Raw genomic sequence first — 23098 nt, 5'->3', positions numbered from 1 at the left:
TTTACAAATGTATACAAACGTGAGACAGAAGAACATGTCTTTGTCGCCTTGTTAATCTATGAATCGAATTTATCCTCGAGTGAAATCAACAAACAGAAACAAGTTGGCAAATCGAAGGATATTTTTCTCGATGTTGACCTTGTGGCAGTAGTAGTATCTTTGTAATATCTAAGCTCAATGAGTTATACTCAAGTAGTATCTATTCAGCTATGATGTTTGACAGAATCCATGTGGAAATGACAGAAAAGTCGCCAGTAAACTGTGTATACTTGCTGTACAGGAGAGCGGAGCACTTCGAGGAGTCTTACTCTTGAAGGAAACCGGAGTACCATTTCGCTTCTGTTCCAGGAATAACACCCCAGACACCAATAGCATTCTGAGTGAGTGACAGAAAAAGGAGTGATCCTGTAAACATAGGGATCAGACAAGGAAAGCATAAAACAGTTTAATACTAAGAAAGCTACCGGCATAAGAAGGTGAAATAAGGCAGACGCAGTGACGACATCTAAAACAAGACTGAATGATATGGGGACGATTGGATCGGCAGACTGAGGAAGAATATTCTACATTAGGAGACAGGAAACATAATAGCTTGATGATACTGCGACCTATGGTAACAAGAAGCTTTGGACTCCCTTAACTACGTGATTCAAGGACTATTCAGGCGGATAATAAGGACATCCGCATAAGCATGGCACGGTTCAGAAAATACACGTTTGACAATATTGTAAAATTGCCTTATGCATGAAAATTACGGAATTTATCTAATTATGGGGCTTCTGCACCTCTCCGTCTAGATTTTGACTTTTCGTTTAATCACTTTGGACTTTTCTTAGTCGCCTCGTAGGCTTCAAATAGTTGGCCCTCACTGACGAGTCCTAGAAGGACGAAACAGGTGTATGATGTAGCATCACTGACGAGTCCTAGAAGGACGAAACAGGTGTATGATGTAGCATCACTGACGAGTCCTAGAAGGACGAAACAGGTGTATGATGTAGCATCACTGACGAGTCCTAGAAGGACGAATCAGCTGTATGATGCAGTTTAATTCGTTGTTTGGCTCTACTGTATCTCACTCGAAATCATGAAAAGGTGTTATTTACTTGTGTGTCATTTGTACAATCCTAAACGCTATATTTCAGAAATAGACGCTACAAGTCTGCGAAATGCTGAATTATTGTCGATAAGAGTAAGGTGAACACTTTTAGACTTTCAAAGACTTACTCATTTTTTTTTTAAGTTTTGAAGTTAAGTCGAAAATATGGTAAATTTCGCCAAAAATACATACAAAACAGTATCAAATTGCTGTAACATCAATATTAAAGTTCTCAGAATTGTTAATTCCAACTAGTGGACGAGTGGGGCGCATGCTTTCGAACTTTCAAAAATAATTTTGAAAATCGCATGATAATTGATTGGAATCCTGGAAAAATTATCAGCTCTCTAACCGCAACTCGGATGCAAAGAGAAGATTTTAAGTTCATTGATATTGTGTTCGCATGCTCGGGTATAATTGTCTGGGAGACCCGACCTGCAAACCCCTAGGCCAAGTGACAATGGTCAAGGATGCGCGACTAAAGAGAAGTGCGCTAATTATCCCTAAGGCCTTTGTGACGCTCAGAGGACCTATTTCACGTACATATAATTTGGCCCACATCCCAGTTTAATCTTTATTGTGTGTTATTGTCAATGTATGTGTCAAAATCCAAAAGTTATCTATGGCCTGTACTATGACCTATTTTATGATCCTTATCATGGGCGTGAGCCAGGGTGCACATCTTAACCGAAAAAAACCTCTGATAAATCAAAACAATTGGTTATAATGATACGTGCAATGATACAATGATAATAATTCACAAATATTAATTATTTTTGTCAATTTAGATTTCTGGTACTTATTTTCTGTTTCTCTGATTGAGACATTGGCAGGTTAGTTCATAGAATAGAATCTTTAAGTTTGTTACTGTGTGGTTGCGTTGGTTTTGGATGTTCCAAAAGCATACAATATCCCAAGTAATGTATTATTGATGCAACGTGAGCACACATGCTAGAAGTTCTCTTTCCTGCAGGACATAAACAGTCTCGTCAGACTGAATCCAAACAACGTACTTCGTTTGAGATTTGTGACGAGAATGAATCTGTCTTGAATGATATCAGCGTCGTACTAGTAGACCCAAAATCTCATAATCACCGTTATCTGTTTGATGCTCCACAATGTAACCGGGTGACTGTTTGTGCCGCATATGATGGTCTCCAGATATTCCAGAGCCACATGAGGGAATGAGATATCAGATGTTTCAAGATTCATGGCAGTCTGAATCTGACAAATTTACAAGTCTTAATTTTGGGGAATTCTCATGTTTGGATACTTGATGTACAATTTCAAGAAAATTATTAATTACAACTGAGGAAATGAATCCACTCAGTTTACTTTGCTGATGAACATAATTGTTTATACTGATCTTTGTATCAGGATGTAGAATGCTACCTATGAGATATTCAGAACATACACAAGCATCGGGGTGGGGTGGGGTGGGGTGGGGGGGATGGTAAATCAAGCAGGTAAAGAAACAACACAAATTATGAATAACCTTAGATAACCAAGCTTTTGCACTTAAAACTTCAATTTTAGTGCAAAATGCTAATAGAAGACCACAGAATATAACAGCTCCCGTTTCCTAAAAAATCGCCCTTGTATCATTCAATGATGAATTGATTCTAGGAAAATGTGTTGCCTGAACAACAGTTCAGTTTATATACATTCCATACTGCTGTATTTAAAAAAAACAAGAGCAGGTACAGACTATGTGAGCCATTTCTGTTAATAATCCAATGAGGCAAAACGTGATTTAATATTTTCAATTAGCGGCAATCGTAAACACGTTTTTCGCCTAAACCTGTATAAAGCATAGTGCAAATACCTGTAATACACAAAACCAGCATAATTTTGAGAGAGAGAGAGAGAGAGGGAAAAAACGTATTTGATACGCCATGCCAAGGTTGAATGAAACTGACAGATGCTGCGCCTTAGGCATGATAGAAGCTGGCGTTGCCAGACAATTTGGTGTGTACCGAAATACCTTAGACGCCTTGTGGAGACGGTACTAACAGTTTGAGACTACCAGAGACCGGCCACGGTCAGGACGTCCACGCGTAACGTCTAATCACAAGGATATGTATATATGGGTCGTTCATCTCCGTGAGATAAGTGCAGTTTCCTGATTCTGCCATCACAAGAAAAGCCTCCCATGGAACAATTATACCAGTCCAACAATTTGATGACTTTTTCAATATTTGAAGTATATATATGATTATGTGGCCAAAAAATACGTCGATATATTAGGTGAACAGCAACTGTCATTTTGTCAAAGTTTTCCAAAAACTTTCTTTAAATTCTTATGAAAAAATATGATTTTTCCCTGTTAAAACTTCCATAACTTTTTATATTTGTAATATTTAGCTTGATATCTGTATTCAAAATATGCAGTAGACTTCAATGATTGAATGTTTTTGAATAAGTATGGTGGTAAGATGTGCACCCTGGCTCACGCCCATGACAAGGATCATAAAATAGGTCATAGTACAGGCCATAGATGACTTTTAGATTTTTAAACATACATTCTTACGAGCTTACTGGGGTACCACAAATAGCACACAATAAAGGTAAAATTGGGTTGTGGGCAAAATTACATGTACCGTAAAACATCTCCTTACGTAGATAACCCGTAACTGACATAGGCTGTCACAAGCACTGTAAATCTTGAATTTATGTAAGACTGTCTGGAGCAAATAGGTCCTAGTCCTAGTACAGATGATTTGGCCATACTTGATGACAGATACTATTTTCTCTTAGTTCGAGTTTTCTTTTCAGACAAATTACGTCGGTAGATTCAATCACATCAACATTTGTCAGATCGCATAGATAATACCCAATTTACTGCGCCTGTTGTGAAATTGAATCCGTCGGTACTGCGTAGTTACATAGCCTTTTGACCTAAAGCTAGTCCCATCACACGGTACAAACAGAAAAATACATCTGTTACATAACAATATGGCTACTTTACAACATCCTATACTCACAATTGCAGTGTTATTCGGAAATCATTCCTTTGTTCATATTTTGTCCTGGTTTTATGGAATCTGAGTTTGGATTAAGATTATGTTGACACGTTGGTATTTTCTGGATGTTTTTTTATTTACATGTACAGCGTAACATCCATATCTAGTTAGTCTTATAATCAATATTTATTAGATCTTTTCCTCCTCTGATAAGTTCAACATATCTTCATAATCAATATTAACTATATCATAACAGTTGTCGCCAAATTAAAGGTACGTCGTCTTCATGTTTAAAGGCACACATTCATGAGTATAGGTAAGGGAGTGCGAGTATGTGTGAGGGTGCGTATATATATATAGATTTGTGCATGTACAAAAATATACGTGTGTGCATATGTTTTTCATGTGCATTTATTATTGTTTTGTTTTAATATGATGATAGCATTGTGCCAGAAACCGTATGGTTACAAACAAATCACTTATTTCACTAGATGTGGTCCTATCTTTGGATCAAGGCAGTAATAATAATAATCCCCACATAAACTACGTATTACTGAAACAGAATTCTATATATCGCTTACCTAATAGCTTGACGTGACTATGAATATATGGCTTATCGCCTTTCAAACGTGTTATCTTTCATTTTTGTATGTCTCCATCAATAATTCTTATTTCTTTTCTCAACACCCACATGTGCAAAACAAATCCCTTGGTTTGCACATTCTCCACGCATGATTACCGATTCACTATTGTGTGAACTTTCCGGGCTGTTAATTCGATTGTAGGTTTTTCATTTCTTGTCACAGAATCTGTCTTTTATTCAAGGGTCTGAAGTTCAATCATTCAAACTTATTCTCGAACGAGATCGGAGTGTTGTGCTTCAAAATTTGATAAAGTTGATTTAGAGCTTGTTTTACTTAGTAATTCAGATTTTTCTTTGGGCCAAAGCTCCGTTGTTTTGCTCTGATAATTATAACTTTTCCGAATCCTTTGTTCATATGGTAATATTGGCAACAAAAACAAGAAAATAACATGTCAATATAAGCATAATCCAAACTCAAATTCAACGAAACTATGGCAAAATATGAACAAAAGAAAGACTTACACGGAGGCTACTGGGAAAGTACCAGAGAGCAGGTGTTTCGGAAGAGTAAGCGTCTTCTGCTTCATCGACCAATCCCGACATGTAAATCTTGGTCAATTCATGTACGTTTGGTCACATTTCCAAATGAGAACAAGTTATACAACAATGGAACCGACAGGCAAACTAAGGAGTATCAAACACGTCCTTCATACTCCACTAACAGGGTTGACATGATTTAGAACTATTACAGAGATTTCGTCTACACCTGTAGCCTTTTTTCCCCTCTGAAATTTACAAATAGTCTTATATCCGTCTTACAAGCAGGTGTGAATGACAACGACTTTTCTCTAGAAGAGACATTTTTCTGTATATTTTTAATAACAGAATGATTTAGTATGTTTACATTTTCAAGAGTTACAACAATATCTTGGCAACATTAGCAAATTATTTGTTATACAGGTCTATCTAACACTTGACAAGGTTGTTACATATGTTTATGCTTGGTACAACAACTACATCAAATTCTATGACCTAGAAGAATCAAGCATTCGGCAGTAGACGAGATGTTGATGTTGTGGCTGATATTTGGGAGCAGTTTATGTTAACGAATAGTGTCAGAAATGGTATTCCAGCAATGGCAAAATTGGCTGAAAGACTTGTGTATACATAGCACATCAAACGACAGTACGGCCAACTGTTTACAATTAGTCTGTACTTGTTTGCCACAATAACATTTGTAAGTTAACTATTTTCATTTCTCTTATATATGAAGGAAATTCTATCTAATTTACAATGCAGAAAATACAGCAAATATAGTGTTGAAAAGGATTAAATTTTGATAATTAACAAGTCTTCAGTGTATTTCAAATCTGGAATTTTATTTTTTACGCATCATGACTAATAACATGGCTTTATACATGTGTTTACATAACTAAGTATGAGCCATATTAGTTTCATAAGAAGCTACAATATAATGTTCTTTGATACAATGATCTGGAAACAAATTGTTTAATTTCATCGATCTGTGTCTTTGACAGAAATCATAATGAATAACAGACAAAAATTGATTCAGTAAAAATGACAATGAAACAAGCAGCATCATATCAGTAATTAAAATATATTTGAAAATAGAAAAAAAAAGGATGAGGAAAGGGAAGAGAGACATGACATAAACCTATACACATATCACTACTTAATAACAGGATGTCAGGTGGTACGGTGCTAATGCACTCGCCTTTCACCTAGCCGTCCGGGGTTTGATTCCCAGAATGGACATGAGCAGGTAAGGGTCACCTGCCCGACCATGTGGGTTTTCCCCGTACTCCGACTTCCTCCCACAATAACACCCATCGACTTACATCCGGGCCAACAAAATTGATTAGTACAAGTTGAAATAACTTGTTTCGCAATTGTTGTAAAATAAAGTTTATGTTACAACAGTTACACAACTAATAGGCCATGTACAACTGCAAACTACTACAAGATACCAATAACACATGGTATGGGATGGAAACAAATACACAGAACTCTAGATACAAGGCACATTTTATTCATTTCAGTTATGCATAATCAATAAACATATACAAATCATTATCAGATTTTTTCATTAGAATTTTGATCAAGATTGCCTCTCTACTCTTTGAAAGTTTGAGGAACTTAACTTTCATAGATTCTAAATACCACAGACTTTTAGAATCAATATGCTGAGAAACAAATCCCAGAACTTTTGTTTCAAAACTCTATTTAACCATATACAGAATTCAAGCAAAAATTAGCAAAATGGCAGTGTTGAAAATGAAAAGGTTTGCTATAGACAAGTCAATACAAACTTAATTAGTGTTTCTACTTGTTTGAGGTAGCCGCTGTTTGCGCTGGGTCTCCATTGCTTTGACTTTTGTCCAGAGATTCTGTGTGGGACATGACTGCAAGTGACTTATTGATAACAACCTGCAACAGAGGTAAGATATAAGGGCTATAATGATCTGTTAGTTTATTTGATCACAATAATTTCTAAGCTGAAAATTTCATCTAACTCATGAATCAGTTAAGTGTCGCTAACTCACTTGATATCGTGACTGTCTCACATTGTGAAATATCCACAAATTACCTAATATTTCTTTACTTTTGATAAGCATTTTAAAGTTTCAAATTCAATATTCTAATTAGGCAAAATAATGTTCAAATGTACCTGAGAATATCATCTTAATACACACAAATGTGATAACTACAAAAGAACTGACTATCAGGTCTTTTCCCAAAAATATTATTTGACTACAGGTTGTTGACTCTCGTTAGTTTAAAACGAAAAGACAGCGCCCTGTAATATACCTGGTAATTTTGTGGATATGTATCAAAGGAAAGTCATTCTACAGCAAAATACTTTTTAAACACCACCACAGAACAGATTCTGTCAAATCACATTTCTACAAATTAGACCATAAAAATCCAATGAATAAATTATATCTTTACAATAAATTTATATATGTCATTTTGCCATGACAAAAACTTGTAAAAACTTCTAATTTTCTGGTGAAATTTGATGCAAATACATCTATGTACAGTGCTTCCAACTCAAGTTTGACCTTTGTTAGAATGTAATGCTGTTAAACAACAGAGGACATTACTGATTGAAAGCAGTGAATCTTTTACACATAAATTAACTTACCTGACTAAGTTCAAAAGTTTATGGAAATCATCAATGGTCATATTTTTGGGATCATCCTTTCGAATGTTAACGAAATCATCTTGGATAGCCTGGGAAAGAAGCAATGTTATCAACGTTCAGGACAAGATGAAGTCACACAAACATGGTATTTTTAACAACACATAAATTCATCCCTATAGCTACATAGCATAAAATAAGTAGGTCACTTCTCTTATGAATTACAGTAAATACACCTAGTTTTGGACCAATGAAATTTTTGTTCGAAGTTCTAACAAATTAGTGCAATAATATATTTGTGTATTGCAATACCTGCTATACAAACAACATGCAGAAACTTCAATTAACACAAAGAGATTTCGGCAGAAAAGCTCTACAGTAAGTTTACAACCAAAATATGAAGTCTATATAACTGTTCTGACCTTTCACAGTGAGATATTTCCTGATTATAATGAAACCATGCCCAACACCGAACACATACAGCTTAGTGTTGTATGGCTTTATCATAATCTGCTGAACAATAATCTTATAACATTAAGTTCATGATTGAAAACTTAAATAATTTCACCAATCTCTGACCTGACGAAAAGTGTCCTGGTTTACCAACAAAATGCTGTTGTTGTCTATCATACTAAACATCTTTTTGCAGTGATGTTGGATGTGTGTTAAAAATATTGACTCACCGTTTGTATATCCCCAGACATACTGTAGTCCAACATCTTGGCTGCTGTTAGATAGGTTCGAAATTTGTTTACGAAGTCTGCACTCATTAAATTATCAACTCTGGAGAAATAGTCCTGTAAACTGACACCAGCTGGAATACTGGCAGCCAGAGGTAACAGACAGTCACTCTGAAACATATACAACAATAATTTGAAATATTTACTTGTGTCACAATCTTATCAACATTTATTAAGGATGATGTAGTTCTCTAAAAACACACTGGTATGTACATGTCCAGCTAACAGTAGTCAGTTGTAAAGACTAGCTATGTATCAGGATATTGACAGGATAAAGTAAGCTTACAGATAGTTGAATATGAATGATACTGGCTCTCAGGTTTTAAACATTTGACTGGGATAGTACTTTCTTCTTTAAAGCTGGTATCTGGGCTTGACAGTGATAATATTTATTGACAAGAGAAATAGGCCTAAAGACAGCATAATTTAAAGAAGATACTGCTAGCTTGCAAGCAGTAGATGAGTTTTCATGTGATAAGATAAATTAAGTGTACTGGTTCTATTAATAGCATACAGGTAATAGTATGAGCATATAGGTGATTGTTTTGGCTTACACATGATTGTATAAACTTTTATGTAATGATTTGTGTTTATCATTGTAAGAACTTACAGGTAGTAGGGATTTGGCCTCTGAGAGCACAAGAACAGCAACATCAGACATAAATTCCTGTCGGTGGTAACTGAAGTCGTACTCTACTTTCTGCCAGTTGATTAAGTTACCAAGAGCCGTCATGTTCTTCACACCTGCAAAGGTATCATACTGATTATGTTGTACCTTTAGAGGGCATTAAGACTCCTATTGTTTGGTTGGCAGCATCAGAATTTTCGATTCTCAAACACAAAGATTTACGGGTAAAACATGAACTTATAAAATGTTTTCCTGAGATTCAAACCCACTCTTACACCACTGACAGTATGACAGCACTCACACAAAAGATTGTATCAGAACTTATCATACAATGTTTTCCTGAGATTCAAACCCACTCTTACACCACTGACAGTATGTCAGCACTAACAGAAAAGATTGTATCAGAACTTATCATACAATGTTTTCCTGAGATCCAAACCCACTCTTACACCACTGACAGTATGTCAGCACTCACACAAAAGATTGTATCAGAACTTATCATACAATGTTTTCCTGAGATCCAAACCCACTCTTACACCACTGACAGTATGTCAGCACTAACAGAAAAGATTGTATCAGAACTTATCATACAATGTTTTCCTGAGATCCAAACCCACTCTTACACCACTGACAGTATGTCAGCACTCACACAAAAGATTGTATCAGAACTTATCATACAATGTTTTCCTGAGATCCAAACCCACTCTTACACCACTGACAGTATGTCAGCACTAACAGAAAAGATTGTATCAGAACTTATCATACAATGTTTTCCTGAGATCCAAACCCACTCTTACACCACTGACAGTATGTCAGCACTCACATAAAAGATTGTATCAGAACTTATCATACAATGTTTTCCTGAGATCCAAACCCACTCTTACACCACTGACAGTATGTCAGCACTAACAGAAAAGATTGTATCAGAACTTATCATACAATGTTTTCCTGAGATCCAAACCCACTCTTACACCACTGACAGTATGTCAGCACTCACACAAAAGATTGTACAAAGATTTCTCTGTTGTTCCAGCTATTCCCCTTTTATTGACTAGATTAAGAGCCAAGGAAACTGTCAATGACTTTTTGAATCTTTGTGCAATAGTTAGAGTAATGGGGCTACACTAAATAATAGGCAGTAGGCATGCTATCCAGAGTTATTGGGTTAAAGTGGTGTGCAAAAGGGCACCAAAGATGACAGCACAGGATGATCTCAGCTTCCAAATAAGTCAAACCACCAGATGTGTAAAGAGCGAAGTCTAATGTTTTATCTAATGAGCTATTGCAGTTGTCTCTTTAAGTAGTTATATTTCTGACAATGACATACACTCTAATGTATATTAATGAAAAGACAGCAGTTATAGATACATTTTATTCAACCCTATACAAGGTCGGTCTGATATCACTCCTCACCTACTACTTTTCTCTACCTCTCACATTCAATGGCTACAACTTGCTCTGTGAATTATAACCAAACTTCAGGTTACAATTTAAGCGTCCAGAAATATCAAAAAGAGCACTACCATTAGCATCAAGCTGTCCAGCTTGCAGCACAGTTTCATCCAGTATGAGCGAGGTATCAGCCCCTAATTGCAGAGCTCCACTCTGCAGACGGTTGGCTGTATAATCTTTCTGGGGACACAGACGTATTTTGTTCATGTTGTCTATGGTGATGGGAAGATGATGACTCTGAAACATCAAGATTATTTAACCTTAAGCCTAGTTGTAGATGTAATCTCCTTATTAATCAATCTGCCCTTGAATGTTAACATTCACTAACATACATTTTCTGTGGCCTATAGAACTGAAGAAGTCAATACTTTAAAGCACTGAAATCTCGGTAATTGTTGTAGGATTAAGGTCAGAGTGTCTTGGACTCAGTATTTAAGAGAAAGGGCAAGTCTCTTAACAAAAAGAAATAACCAGTCCCAGGCAAAATCAGGGAGTCCATCACAACACAACGCAGTCACTAAGATATGTAGTAATGATTAATGTATATATCACTAGTTTTGTTTCACATAGTTAATCACTGGTTTAAAATCAATATAATTTTTCTTTTGTGCAGGAAGTTTTTTCATCATCTTTATATTGATAATATTGATTAATGAATCAACACTGGCATTTTGTGAAGATGACATGCATCATTAAGGCCATTTGGCCATAGTCATCAATTTCATAATCACTGTATTTTGAAACTGTGTTATTTATCTACAGCAGTTTTGCAACCTACTTGACTTCAATAAGCAGTGAACTATCTGCAATGAATTTTCATGTATCCTTTTCATCTTTACTGCTGATAACAATTGGTCCCACAATGTAAAATTCAAGTGTTTCCAGATATTCTACAAGTCCCAATGGATTGTCAATATTCTACGAGTATAGGACTCTTGATTTGCATGTAGATCTATCACTGCATGAAATTATTAATTTTATACAAAACTTGATCAGATTGATTCAATCAAAAGAGGAAGGGTCACAAAACAACAAATGTTGTATTGCAATTTTTTTCTATTTCAAAATGGGGCTTTTGCAGTTTTAATATATATTTCTTACCCAAAGATTAAAGGTTACAGAATTGTACAGAAACGACGGCTATGCCTCATAACCATAACAATGAGTGATTCTTCTGTCTGAGATCTCTATTTATCAGAGATACTAGTGTTAGAGGTAATAATTTTCATAATTTTTAATAATGAATGATTCATACGTACAAGACATATTTAGTTATAGGGTTTTCCTACCTTAGTGACAATGGAAGACAGAAACTGGTGCAGCAGTGCTGAATACTCGGGCGTTGTTGGACAGCAGGTCAAGTTCAAACAGAATTTACCCAGGGGCATTACATCAGCTCTAGCATACCTGTACAGACATATTATAACGGACTTATTAGCGCATAACATCAGCTCCAGCATACCTGTACAGACATATTATAACTGACTTATCAGGGGTATTACATCAGCTCTAGCATACCTGTACTGACATATTATAACTCACTTATCAGGGGTATTACATCAGCTCTAGCATACCTGTACAAACATATTATAACTGACTTATCAGGGGCATCACATCAGCTCTAGCATACCTGTACAAACATATTATAACTGACTTATCAGGGGTATTACATCAGCTCTAGCATACCTGTACAGACATATTATAACTGACTTATTAGGGGTATTACATCAGTTCTAGCATACCTGTACAAACATATTATAACTGACTTATCAGGGGCATCACATCAGCTCTAGCATACCTGTACAAACATATTATAACTGACTTATCAGGGGCATCACATCAGCTCTAGCATACCTGTACAGACGTTATAACTCACTTATCAGGGGTATTACATCAGCTCTAGCATACCTGTACAAACATATTATAACTGACTTATCAGGGGCATCACATCAGCTCTAGCATACCTGTACAGACGTTATAACTCACTTATCAGGGGTATTACATCAGCTCTAGCATACCTGTACAAACATATCATAACTGACTTATCAGGGGTATTACATCAGCTCTAGCATACCTGTACAGACGTTATAACTCACTTATCAGGGGTATTACATCAGCTCTAGCATACCTGTACAAACATATTATAACTGACTTATCAGGGTCATCACATCAGCTCTAGCATACCTGTACAGACGTTATAACTCACTTATCAGGGGTATTACATCAGCTCTAGCATACCTGTACAAACATATTATAACTGACTTATCAGGGGCATCACATCAGCTCTAGCATACCTGTACAGACGTTATAACTCACTTATCAGGGGTATTACATCAGCTCTAGCATACCTGTACAAACATATCATAACTGACTTATCAGGGGTATTACATCAGCTCTAGCATACCTGTACAGACGTTATAACTGACTTATCAGGGGCATCACATCAGCTCTAGCATACCTGTACAAACATATTATAACTGACTTATCAGGGGTATTACATCAGCTCTAGCATACCTGTACAGACGTTATAACTCACTTATCAGGGGCATCACATAAGCTCTAGCATACCTGTACAGACGTTATAACTCACTTATCAGGGGCATCACATCAGCTCTAGCATACCTGTACAAACATATTATAACTGACTTATCAGGGGTATTACATCAGCTCTAGCATACCTGTACAGACATATTATAACTGACTTATCAGGGGCATCACATCAGCTCTAGCATACCTGTACAAACATATTATAACTGACTTATCAGGGGCATCACATCAGCTCTAGCATACCTGTACAAACATATTATAACTGACTTATCAGGGGCATCACATCAGCTCTAGCATACCTGTACAGACGTTATAACTCACTTATCAGGGGTATTACATCAGCTCTAGCATACCTGTACAAACATATTATAACTGACTTATCAGGGTCATCACATCAGCTCTAGCATACCTGTACAGACGTTATAACTCACTTATCAGGGGTATTACATCAGCTCTAGCATACCTGTACAAACATATTATAACTGACTTATCAGGGGCATCACATCAGCTCTAGCATACCTGTACAGACGTTATAACTCACTTATCAGGGGTATTACATCAGCTCTAGCATACCTGTACAAACATATTATAACTGACTTATCAGGGGCATCACATCAGCTCTAGCATACCTGTACAGACGTTATAACTCACTTATCAGGGGTATTACATCAGCTCTAGCATACCTGTACAAACATATCATAACTGACTTATCAGGGGTATTACATCAGCTCTAGCATACCTGTACAGACGTTATAACTCACTTATCAGGGGTATTACATCAGCTCTAGCATACCTGTACAAACATATTATAACTGACTTATCAGGGGCATCACATCAGCTCTAGCATACCTGTACAGACGTTATAACTCACTTATCAGGGGTATTACATCAGCTCTAGCATACCTGTACAAACATATTATAACTGACTTATCAGGGGCATCACATCAGCTCTAGCATACCTGTACAAACATATTATAACTGACTTATCAGGGGCATCACATCAGCTCTAGCATACCTGTACAAACATATTATAACTGACTTATCAGGGGAATCACATCAGCTCTAGCATACCTGTACAAACATATCATAACTCACTTATCAGGTGCATCACATCAGCTCTAGCATACCTGTACAGACGTTATAACTCACTTATCAGGGGTATTACATCAGCTCTAGCATACCTGTACAAACATATTATAACTGACTTATCAGGGGCATCACATCAGCTCTAGCATACCTGTGCAAACATATTATAACTGACTTATCAGGGGCATCACATCAGCTCTAGCATACCTGTACAGACGTTATAACTCACTTATCAGGGGTATTACATCAGCTCTAGCATACCTGTACAAACATATTATAACTGACTTATCAGGGGCATCACATCAGCTCTAGCATACCTGTACAAACATATTATAACTGACTTATCAGGGGCATCACATCAGCTCTAGCATATCTGTACAAACATATTATAACTGACTTATCAGGGGCATCACATCAGCTCTATCATACCTGTACAAACATATTATAACTGACTTATCAGGGGCATCACATCAGCTCTAGCATACCTGTACAAACATATTATAACTGACTTATCAGGGGCATCACATCAGCTCTAGCATACCTGTACAAACATATTATAACTGACTTATCAGGGGTATTACATCAGCTCTAGCATACCTGTACAAACATATTATAACTGACTTATCAGGGGTATTACATCAGTTCTAGTATATCTATATAGACATATATTGACAGACCCATTAGGGCATTACATTAGCTCTAGTATATCTGTATAGACTACAAACATACAACAACTAACTTTAAAACATCTTACATTAATATCACTCCAACAATTTACTCCAAGTTTCTTTAACTTTTAGTCCAAAACCTGTGTCAGGGGTTGTAAAAATGATTTCTGGATAAAGAAAATGGTACTATGTTCTTATAATAACGATTATATTCAGTGACATACTCATCGGCCAGAACAGCTGAAATTCCTCTTTCATAAAACATGCTAAAATGTTTATTTCATGTGCAATTTTTTTTCTATATGAATTTTGATAGCTTGTGCTGGTATATTTAGAAAAGTATACTCATATTCCATAGAAATGGAAAAGAAAATCCTGATATTTCTTAACTGGCATGGAAAATGGCTGGTGAAAACTTACACAGACGACAGGAGATGACACAGGAAATATTCTGCTGCTAGTTTATCACCAAATAGGATATGTTCCAAGGTAGCTATTATGTGTTGGCGTAAAGTAGTTATCTCCCCTTGTAACCTTGCCAAAACTGGAATAAAACACCATGTAATTTTTATAAAGAAGCCAAGAAGAGGATGAGCTGGACTTTTGATACTGAAGATCTTGTTAAGAAAGAATCTGTCAGAGTCAGTACAATACACAATCATTATACGCACACCAGTAAAAATAAATGACCATCCTACACATGTGAGTAAGAAACTCGCATCATTAAAAGTTTAATTTCATAACCTAATGGAAGCATAAACACTGAAAAAACTCTTGATAAAATTAATTTAACATCTCTAAAACATGTAGCATTCATCTGTCAGCGAACACCACAAGATAGGACGAGTCATGGAGACCAATAACCTGTAACTAACCAACTAACCATTGATAAAATTAATTTATCCAACTTTATGTTATAAAGATTCCAATTATTTGCCCTCCACGAAGGCATCCTTTGCATCACAGAAATTAAATTGCCTTTAGTATGTAACATTATATAGTTACATTGCAACATATAACTTACTTATTTATTACTATAAAGCAACAGTTCACCACTGCACTCATTTGTCCAAAATGTATATTGTGGTAAAATTTGATTGCCCCAAAATAAGTATGTTTACAATATATATACCGTAAATATTCGCGTATAGTGCGCACTCGCGTATAGTGCGCAGGTACTTTTTGGAGATCAGATTTAAAAAAAAAAATCTACAGAAAAATTAATTGACGGGTCACTGCGACGAAATATTTGATGTGGTCTGATCCATTGATAATTAGGAAACCACAATGAGCGTGACCCTAACACATGTAATTACCTTAAGTAAACAAATTTACCCAGGTGACCTAACAAGCATGAAAGGCTTGGCTGATTGTATAATTAACGGTTAATGACAGTTAACACGTTGAGTATGAGGAGACTGATGACACCCGGCTTGGGCTGAACACGTACTATTGGTCAGAAAACGATGTTGTTTTAACTGTCTGAACATTTTCAATCCTACCTTGTCCCCATAAAAGCAGGTGGTTTGTTCAGTATAGGCATGATCTTTCATGGTATTTGTACCCATCGCGGTATCCGAAGGTATTTAACGATAAATTGTTTACACCGACTTCGACATGGGGAAACAGGGAACGCCATTTGACTACGCCGAGAGACTGGAGTTTCGTGCCGCTGGTCGCCACTTCGACATTCCAGAGTGAAATATCAAGGCACGGAAGAAAGAAAAGACCGTCTAAAATCCCAACCACTGACCAGAAGGGCTGACATAGGTGCGACAGCGAAACACCCAGAGATGGAAAGAGCTGTTCAACTTTGTATGCGATCGCCGATATCCCGGCATCGCTGCCAGTACAACAGAACTGCGCGTGCGGGCCATGCAGATCAAGAGAGGTCATGGGGTCACCAACTTTGGGTATCGGTGGGATGGGCTGTCCGATTTATGAACAGAACGACCAATCGCCTAAAAACTTCCGGATTCATTGAATTCCACAGATACATCATCAAAATGAGGCAGAAATTCAGACACTACTATAGCCCCGACCAATAGTAAGACCGACGGGAAACGAAAAAAAATTAGATTCACCGTAATGCTAGCGTGAATGGCAGATGATTAAAACATTTTCTTATTTTATTTTTTTGTTGTTTTTATCTCCAAACTATCATATAAGACCAACGACTTTTACATATAACTATGTGAAGGGAGGTAATCCAATATGGCGGATGCAGAACTCAGGAATGATAACCCCAGGAATGGCATGTACCTGCGTATAGTGCGCACCCCCTTTTTGACACGACAGTTTCAGCTTAAAAAAGTGCACACTATACGCGAATATTTACGGTATTAGGATCAGATTATATTTAAGTCTATAAACCAGTTCGAGGTATGGTAAGTAAGAGAAATGATCCAATACCTTCCTTGAAGCCATCTTCCTGTGGACTTGATGAAGTAAGTAAAGGGTTGTTGTGTTTCAGTTTCATCCCCAAGACAGCGTGAAGGCGTGGCACTAGAGAGGGGGGTGGGGCATGGGCATTCTTTTCCTCCATAGATACCTCAAATCCATCTGCACATACTTTACTCTCAGAGCTGTAAAGAAAAGCAATATGTTAAGAAAAAGGAAAAAGTAAACCAAGATTCATATAAACCTTACTGGTTCTATTTTAATTTCCAATGGTGACATAGCCAAATTGGACAGGCAAATATCAAATTTTTAAAATGTTTCAATGAAATATTTCATTTTAAACATGACGCTTTTCAATAAGAGGTAAAACAAAAGTTTCACCCCAACAAACCTAATCCTTGTCAATTTTGTCTAGGCTGATAAAAAAAATTGAAGTAAGGATGGAGGCAAGTACAAGTTTTCCAAGATCTGCCTGATGTCAAAAATGGTAGAACATGTAATATTGAGTTCTAATATTGGGTAAATCCAAGTGACAAATATCTGAAAATGTAATGTTTATCAAAGGGTATGGAAATATTCATACAAAATATACAACAAGGGCCTAATTGAGGCACAATATACGCCCGTCGCCAGTCTTTGATGGAGAAGCAGTATTTGACTGAATAACTAAGTTGTCTTTGAATAATCTGAATATCATTTGGGGAAGTTTACGTAAAATCAACTATGAGGGAATAACTCAGAAACTATGCATGTGAGGCGGGCAATTTTTATATGCGACATTTCGTCCCCTTGAGATATATATGTGAACAAAGTATGGTGACAACAGACCGAGGATTCACAAAGTTATGGCCTGGACAAGGACAGTTTACCACAGACAGACGGACGTACGGACATACCGACAGACAACGCCATACCATAATGTCCCGTCATACGACGGGCGTATAAAAACAGTTCTCACTGTGTCATGCAAGTTTTTTTTCCTTACCCTTGGTCCTCTGCCTCAAACTGTGCCAGTGAGGGATCTACAGACAACACACCAATGAACTCCACCATGTCATTGACACAGAATGCATCTATATCGTCATAAACCTGTTATAGAAAGCATTCATATATACCTCATAATGGAAGGCAACAAAATAGTCTTCTTCCAGCGAAATCACAAGCTTGTTGTAGAAAACATTTATATACACCTCACAATGGAAGACAACAAATACCTTGGGTTATTAAAGCGAAATCACAAGCTTGTTGCAGAAAACATTAATATACATCTCACAATGGAAGGCAACAAATATCTAGTCTAGGAAATCTTTTAACAGTCCTGTACGGTCATGTTTAATTACTTGATACAGGATTTCTTTCAGCAGTCCTATATTATTATAAAGATAACATGAAATTTACTTATAATAAAATACCCCACATTTTTCAAGGAAACGTCATCCCCAAGAAAACTTACAGACAGAAAAAACATGTTTATAACAAGAAGAAAAAGTACCTTGATCAGGCAGGATATTCCATTCTCTTCTGGTAAAGGGAAGTTAAGGTCTGGTAATACAGGGCTGTTTTCAGCTAAAGGGATAAAAAAAAAAAAGATTTTCTTGTAAACACATTCAGAAAATGTCATGAAAATAATTTAAAATTTTGTTTAATGTTAATTATAAGGGCTAGAGGAAAATGACCAGAATATCTGGTGCAGTTCACATGAGGATCACATCGGAAAAATTGTTAAAAATTGGTTCCGCTGCTTATATACAGATGTGGTTTAAAACCCGGAAAATACAACAGGATATTATCTTTAACTTCATACAATGGATAAAGTCAGGAATCAAATCTCAATAACAGAATCATAATCAGTACAGCAGTGAAAACATTTATTGATATCAGCGACAAGTGTTCTGGGTACTGCTGTCCCTCAACTCTACAAAATGTAATTAAATGCAGCGAGTGTACAATACAAATAACACACTAAATCTGTTGCATCTGATTCTCATAACGCCAAATCATGTCCAAAATGACCTTGGCTGAGCCTGGATTTATCTTTTGTATATTATAACAGTCTGAAACAATACATGACCTGGAAGGACAAGTGAAAGATAGCATGTCTTATTTTCACTTAATACCTGCTCTGTCACTAACACAAGTCCTCTTATTTTCGGAACTCTCCAACACTGGAGTAGTTTCACTGGAAGCAACTTTGGTAGAATCTGAAGTCTCCATTGCCTCACTTTCAACACTTAAGTCCTCCTCCAGACTTCTCTTACAACGTACTGGTGTGTAGGAAGTTGATGGTTGGGCCTTGACCCCCGCTCGGTCAGTAAAACTCTGAACATTGTTAAGACATTTCACACAAAAGTTTAACTTAAAACACATTTGGACGAAAAGCAAATATTACATCTGTGATTACAGTGTGTTTACTTCAAGACTGACTTATCAGCATTTTCAAAATTTCAAGTTATAGGTCATAATCTTATTAATAGACATCTGTAATTCAAATGTGTTTAGACAATCACGTGCTTAAGTTAATATCTGATTCATCAAAGGCAACATTATATATCCCAATCCACAATGTTTCCCCTGAAACCTCAGATTTTCTCAAATAGCCATGGAAGGACCAGTCTTGGGTATACAAACTTGTGATGATATCTATATTTATTTCCAAAACAGTAAAAATAATGCTACATTAAAATTGATTCACTTTTGAAAACTTTAAAGGCACTTAACTTCATCTATTGTTTTCGCTGATTGGCTATCGTAGAAGTTTTAAATAACAAATATTTTGTATAAAATAATGAACATTCTGTTAACTTTTGTACTTTTATATATAATTATCAGAAAGATTTTTGCAAGTGTCTGTTAAAAAAGATACTGCTTTGACCCAAGCTGACTCTCCAGGTATTGGCACACCATAGAGTGTCTGTCTGTCCAGTGTCTTGTTGTTGGCGGACTCCATATTTATCTGTTGGAAACTCTGGTAGCAAAGAAAAAAGGTTTATATATTATGACATATTTGAATTGTAAACTAAAAAGAGTTACCTAATGGTTACAAATCTCTTGGCCTTTAATTGTTGAAATTCATATACATACCCCCCCCACCCCAACAAATTTGGTATATAGGGGTAGCATATCCTAGAATATTTTTGCCTTTTTGCTGCAGGCCCTATCAAAGTTTGGCATATAGGGGTACTATATATGAGAATATTTTTGCCATGTTTAATTTTTTCCTTTTTGTCGTAGGCCCTATCACTGGTACACTGCACATTATCTTGTCATGACCAATGTATAAACCAAGTTTCATTAACCTGGATTTAAAACAAGCAAAGTTATGCTTTAGACACAAAACTTTTACAAAGGGCAATAAATTTTCTAGTGCATTAAGTCACATTAATCCAAATTTTGGCCTTTATAATGATTTATCAAATAACTTGCCGATTGTGTCACATCATATGGCAATGTCATATACATTGTAAGATACAAGACAATGGTGACATCATAAATAAGTCACATCTTGATGACATTATATGACTGTCTTGGTAGTAAAACTGCCCATGTTCAAATTTGTGATCAGACAGTTTTTGCTCTTAAAATTATATATATGTTATTTTGAATGGATCAAACTCATTGAATTTCTGAACTAGTTTCCATGTTACATCGACACTCATGTAAAATCCTCTATTTTCAGACTTACTGCACATTCTGCAACATCTTTGTATTTCCCAGACTTCATATTGGTTTTTCCTGTCTTTGTGTCAACAACCTCATATGACCCCAAATAAAATTCAGGGTCATACATATCTTGTATCATACATCTGTATCGTACCAATGAATTAGGCCGCAGTGTGTGCAGCGGGGTGTCGTTCAAGCTTGGAATCTGTAAGAATTAACAAGGACAGTCTGTAAGTCAATTGTTGACAAATATATAACTATCAATGCACGTAGGTTCAATCGCAGGGTATACCACTTCCCACATAACATGAGAATCACTGTAAATTCAGTTCTGATACCGACACATATACATGAATTTTATTAAAAATCAAATGATCAGTAACTGCAGATTTGAATTCAAAAGAAAATTGCAAACATCAAAATGAACAAGTCATTAAATGTACAGAATAATGAAATTTCTACCAAGTAAATATAACTAGGCTACATATATATTCAACCTCATTTCCAAGAGAATGTTAACATGTACCAGTGTATGTTGTTGAGGCCTTACCAACTGGTTATGTGCATAACTCTTTTAACTCCTTCCTTTTAAATCAAATAATTTCCACATAGATTCAAAATGTGATCAATAAATTCTTTGTAAAAGTCAATGAAATAAAATGAGGTGTAAAGGATATATTTGAGCTCCAATACATCATGGTACACACACTTCAATTCCATTATTTTTGACACCATTCATATCCTGTTAAGCAATATTTAATGCTGACTTCACAGATTAATTACTAAGAGTGTATAGGATAGATTTGCGAATGGCCTCTCTGAATGAGTTTGATGTAATTTCTGAACACATACGAGTATACGATTGCATTAAACTGGGCCTTCTAAACATGGATCATTGTAATCAAGTTCGCTCCCCTTGAGCTCTCATGTCATGTTCTTATAAAGTAGTGAAAGTAAACATTAAATAAAAGAACTAGTCTAAAACCATTACAATATATCCATTACTTACCCATGACATGGCATTTCCTTTAACTCTGGACGCAAAATAGTCTCGTACCACGCCACTTTCCACCTCACCATCTTTATCTGAAAATATTTCAAATTTCAACAAAGTCTTTCATGTCTTTTTGGCATAAGTTTAAGCTTTTCTATCTCTTGCTTCCATTTTACAAGAGCAACTATATTAGACAACCTAGTGAAACTCTGAAATGGCTAGAAACCAGCAATATTTAGTGTTGAGCAAGCTACCAATGTAGATGTGTTGATGGTACAGTTCCCAGTAAAATGGCCCTGCTGTATCTCTACAGTGCCCCATGTTAAGGGCACATTACATTACATTACCCCTCTGTAAAGAGTGTATCCTTGGCGCATCAATTTTGGACCTCTTAACAATATTTTCCCCCTAGCTATGCTTTGTCGATGTACTGCCACCAATCAAATAAATAAATGACTTAAAATGCATTCATACTACAAGATTTATTTTTTTTAAAAGACTGGAAAAATACCAGTTTTTTTCTAAAAAGTAACAACATTTCTGATGACATCACTAAATCACAGTTAACTTTAAGTGTCTAAGAAATATTTGCTTTACATAAAATCATCATTTAAACGGGAACTACATTTTGAGAGTTAAACGGGAACTACATTTTGATGATTAAATAATGTACCGGAAACGAGTCTGATGTCTAGACGATAGTATATATTCCTTGCGAAAACTTTGTTGTGTGTTATCAATCCACTGACTGAATAATTAGATCTAAAATAACAGGGGGTTAAACTCTTTACATATTGATTCATAATGCGGACATCTACGTCTTATTATATCTGCATTATCCTTTGCCAGCAACAATTCCAGCTGTTCAGACCTCCCCGACAGTTTCTGATAAACATGTAGAAATATATACACTGTTGTAAACGTAGTCAATTGGAACTTACCATATATATTTTGAATGATCCCCAATGGATCATTAACCCAATCGTCAACAACAGGCATTTCGTATGGGAAGAATGTGAACTAGCTCCCTAAATGTCAATAAAAACAATGTGCACGTGGTAAATAGAAATATGGCGGGAAATATTTCCTATTGGGTAAAATTGTTTCAGGTATACCGA

The 23098-nt window shown here is 36.1% G+C and overlaps 1 protein-coding gene across 1 annotated transcript; it reads right to left on the bottom strand.

Moving 5' to 3' along the window:
• Positions 1 to 6607: 6607 nt before the first annotated feature.
• On the bottom strand, positions 6608 to 22997 carry LOC132562810 (mini-chromosome maintenance complex-binding protein-like). The gene is made up of 15 exons (XM_060227582.1): positions 22922 to 22997; positions 21996 to 22072; positions 21009 to 21191; positions 20190 to 20291; positions 19444 to 19645; positions 18819 to 18892; positions 18312 to 18415; positions 17339 to 17511; positions 15347 to 15470; positions 11915 to 12032; positions 10697 to 10862; positions 9156 to 9289; positions 8489 to 8656; positions 7809 to 7897; positions 6608 to 7090 (listed from the first exon to the last, which is right to left on the bottom strand). The coding sequence occupies exons 1-15, from the start codon at positions 22977 to 22979 to the stop codon at positions 6973 to 6975; spliced, it is 1890 nt and encodes a 629-aa protein (XP_060083565.1). The 5' UTR covers positions 22980 to 22997; the 3' UTR covers positions 6608 to 6972.
• Between the last annotated feature and the right edge of the window lie 101 nt (positions 22998 to 23098).

Source organism: Ylistrum balloti, unplaced genomic scaffold (genome assembly GCF_031769215.1).
Source record: "Ylistrum balloti isolate Yb309-2 unplaced genomic scaffold, AGI_CSIRO_Ybal_v1 Utg371516, whole genome shotgun sequence".
NCBI lineage: Eukaryota > Metazoa > Mollusca > Bivalvia > Pectinida > Pectinidae > Ylistrum > Ylistrum balloti.
Note: the sequence above shows the minus strand (reverse complement) of the source record. Positions and strands in the feature narration are given on the sequence as shown.

Coding starts and splice junctions, on each gene's coding strand:
- LOC132562810 (XM_060227582.1), bottom strand. CDS start 22,979: ATGCCTGTTGTTGACGATTGGGTTAATGATCCATTGGGGATCATTCAA. Junction 18,416..18,818: donor GAATATCCTGCCTGATCAAG/GTACTTTTTCTT, acceptor TTTCTATAACAG/GTTTATGACGATATAGATGC. Junction 8,657..9,155: donor AGGCCAAATCCCTACTACCT/GTAAGTTCTTAC, acceptor TATATGTTTCAG/AGTGACTGTCTGTTACCTCT.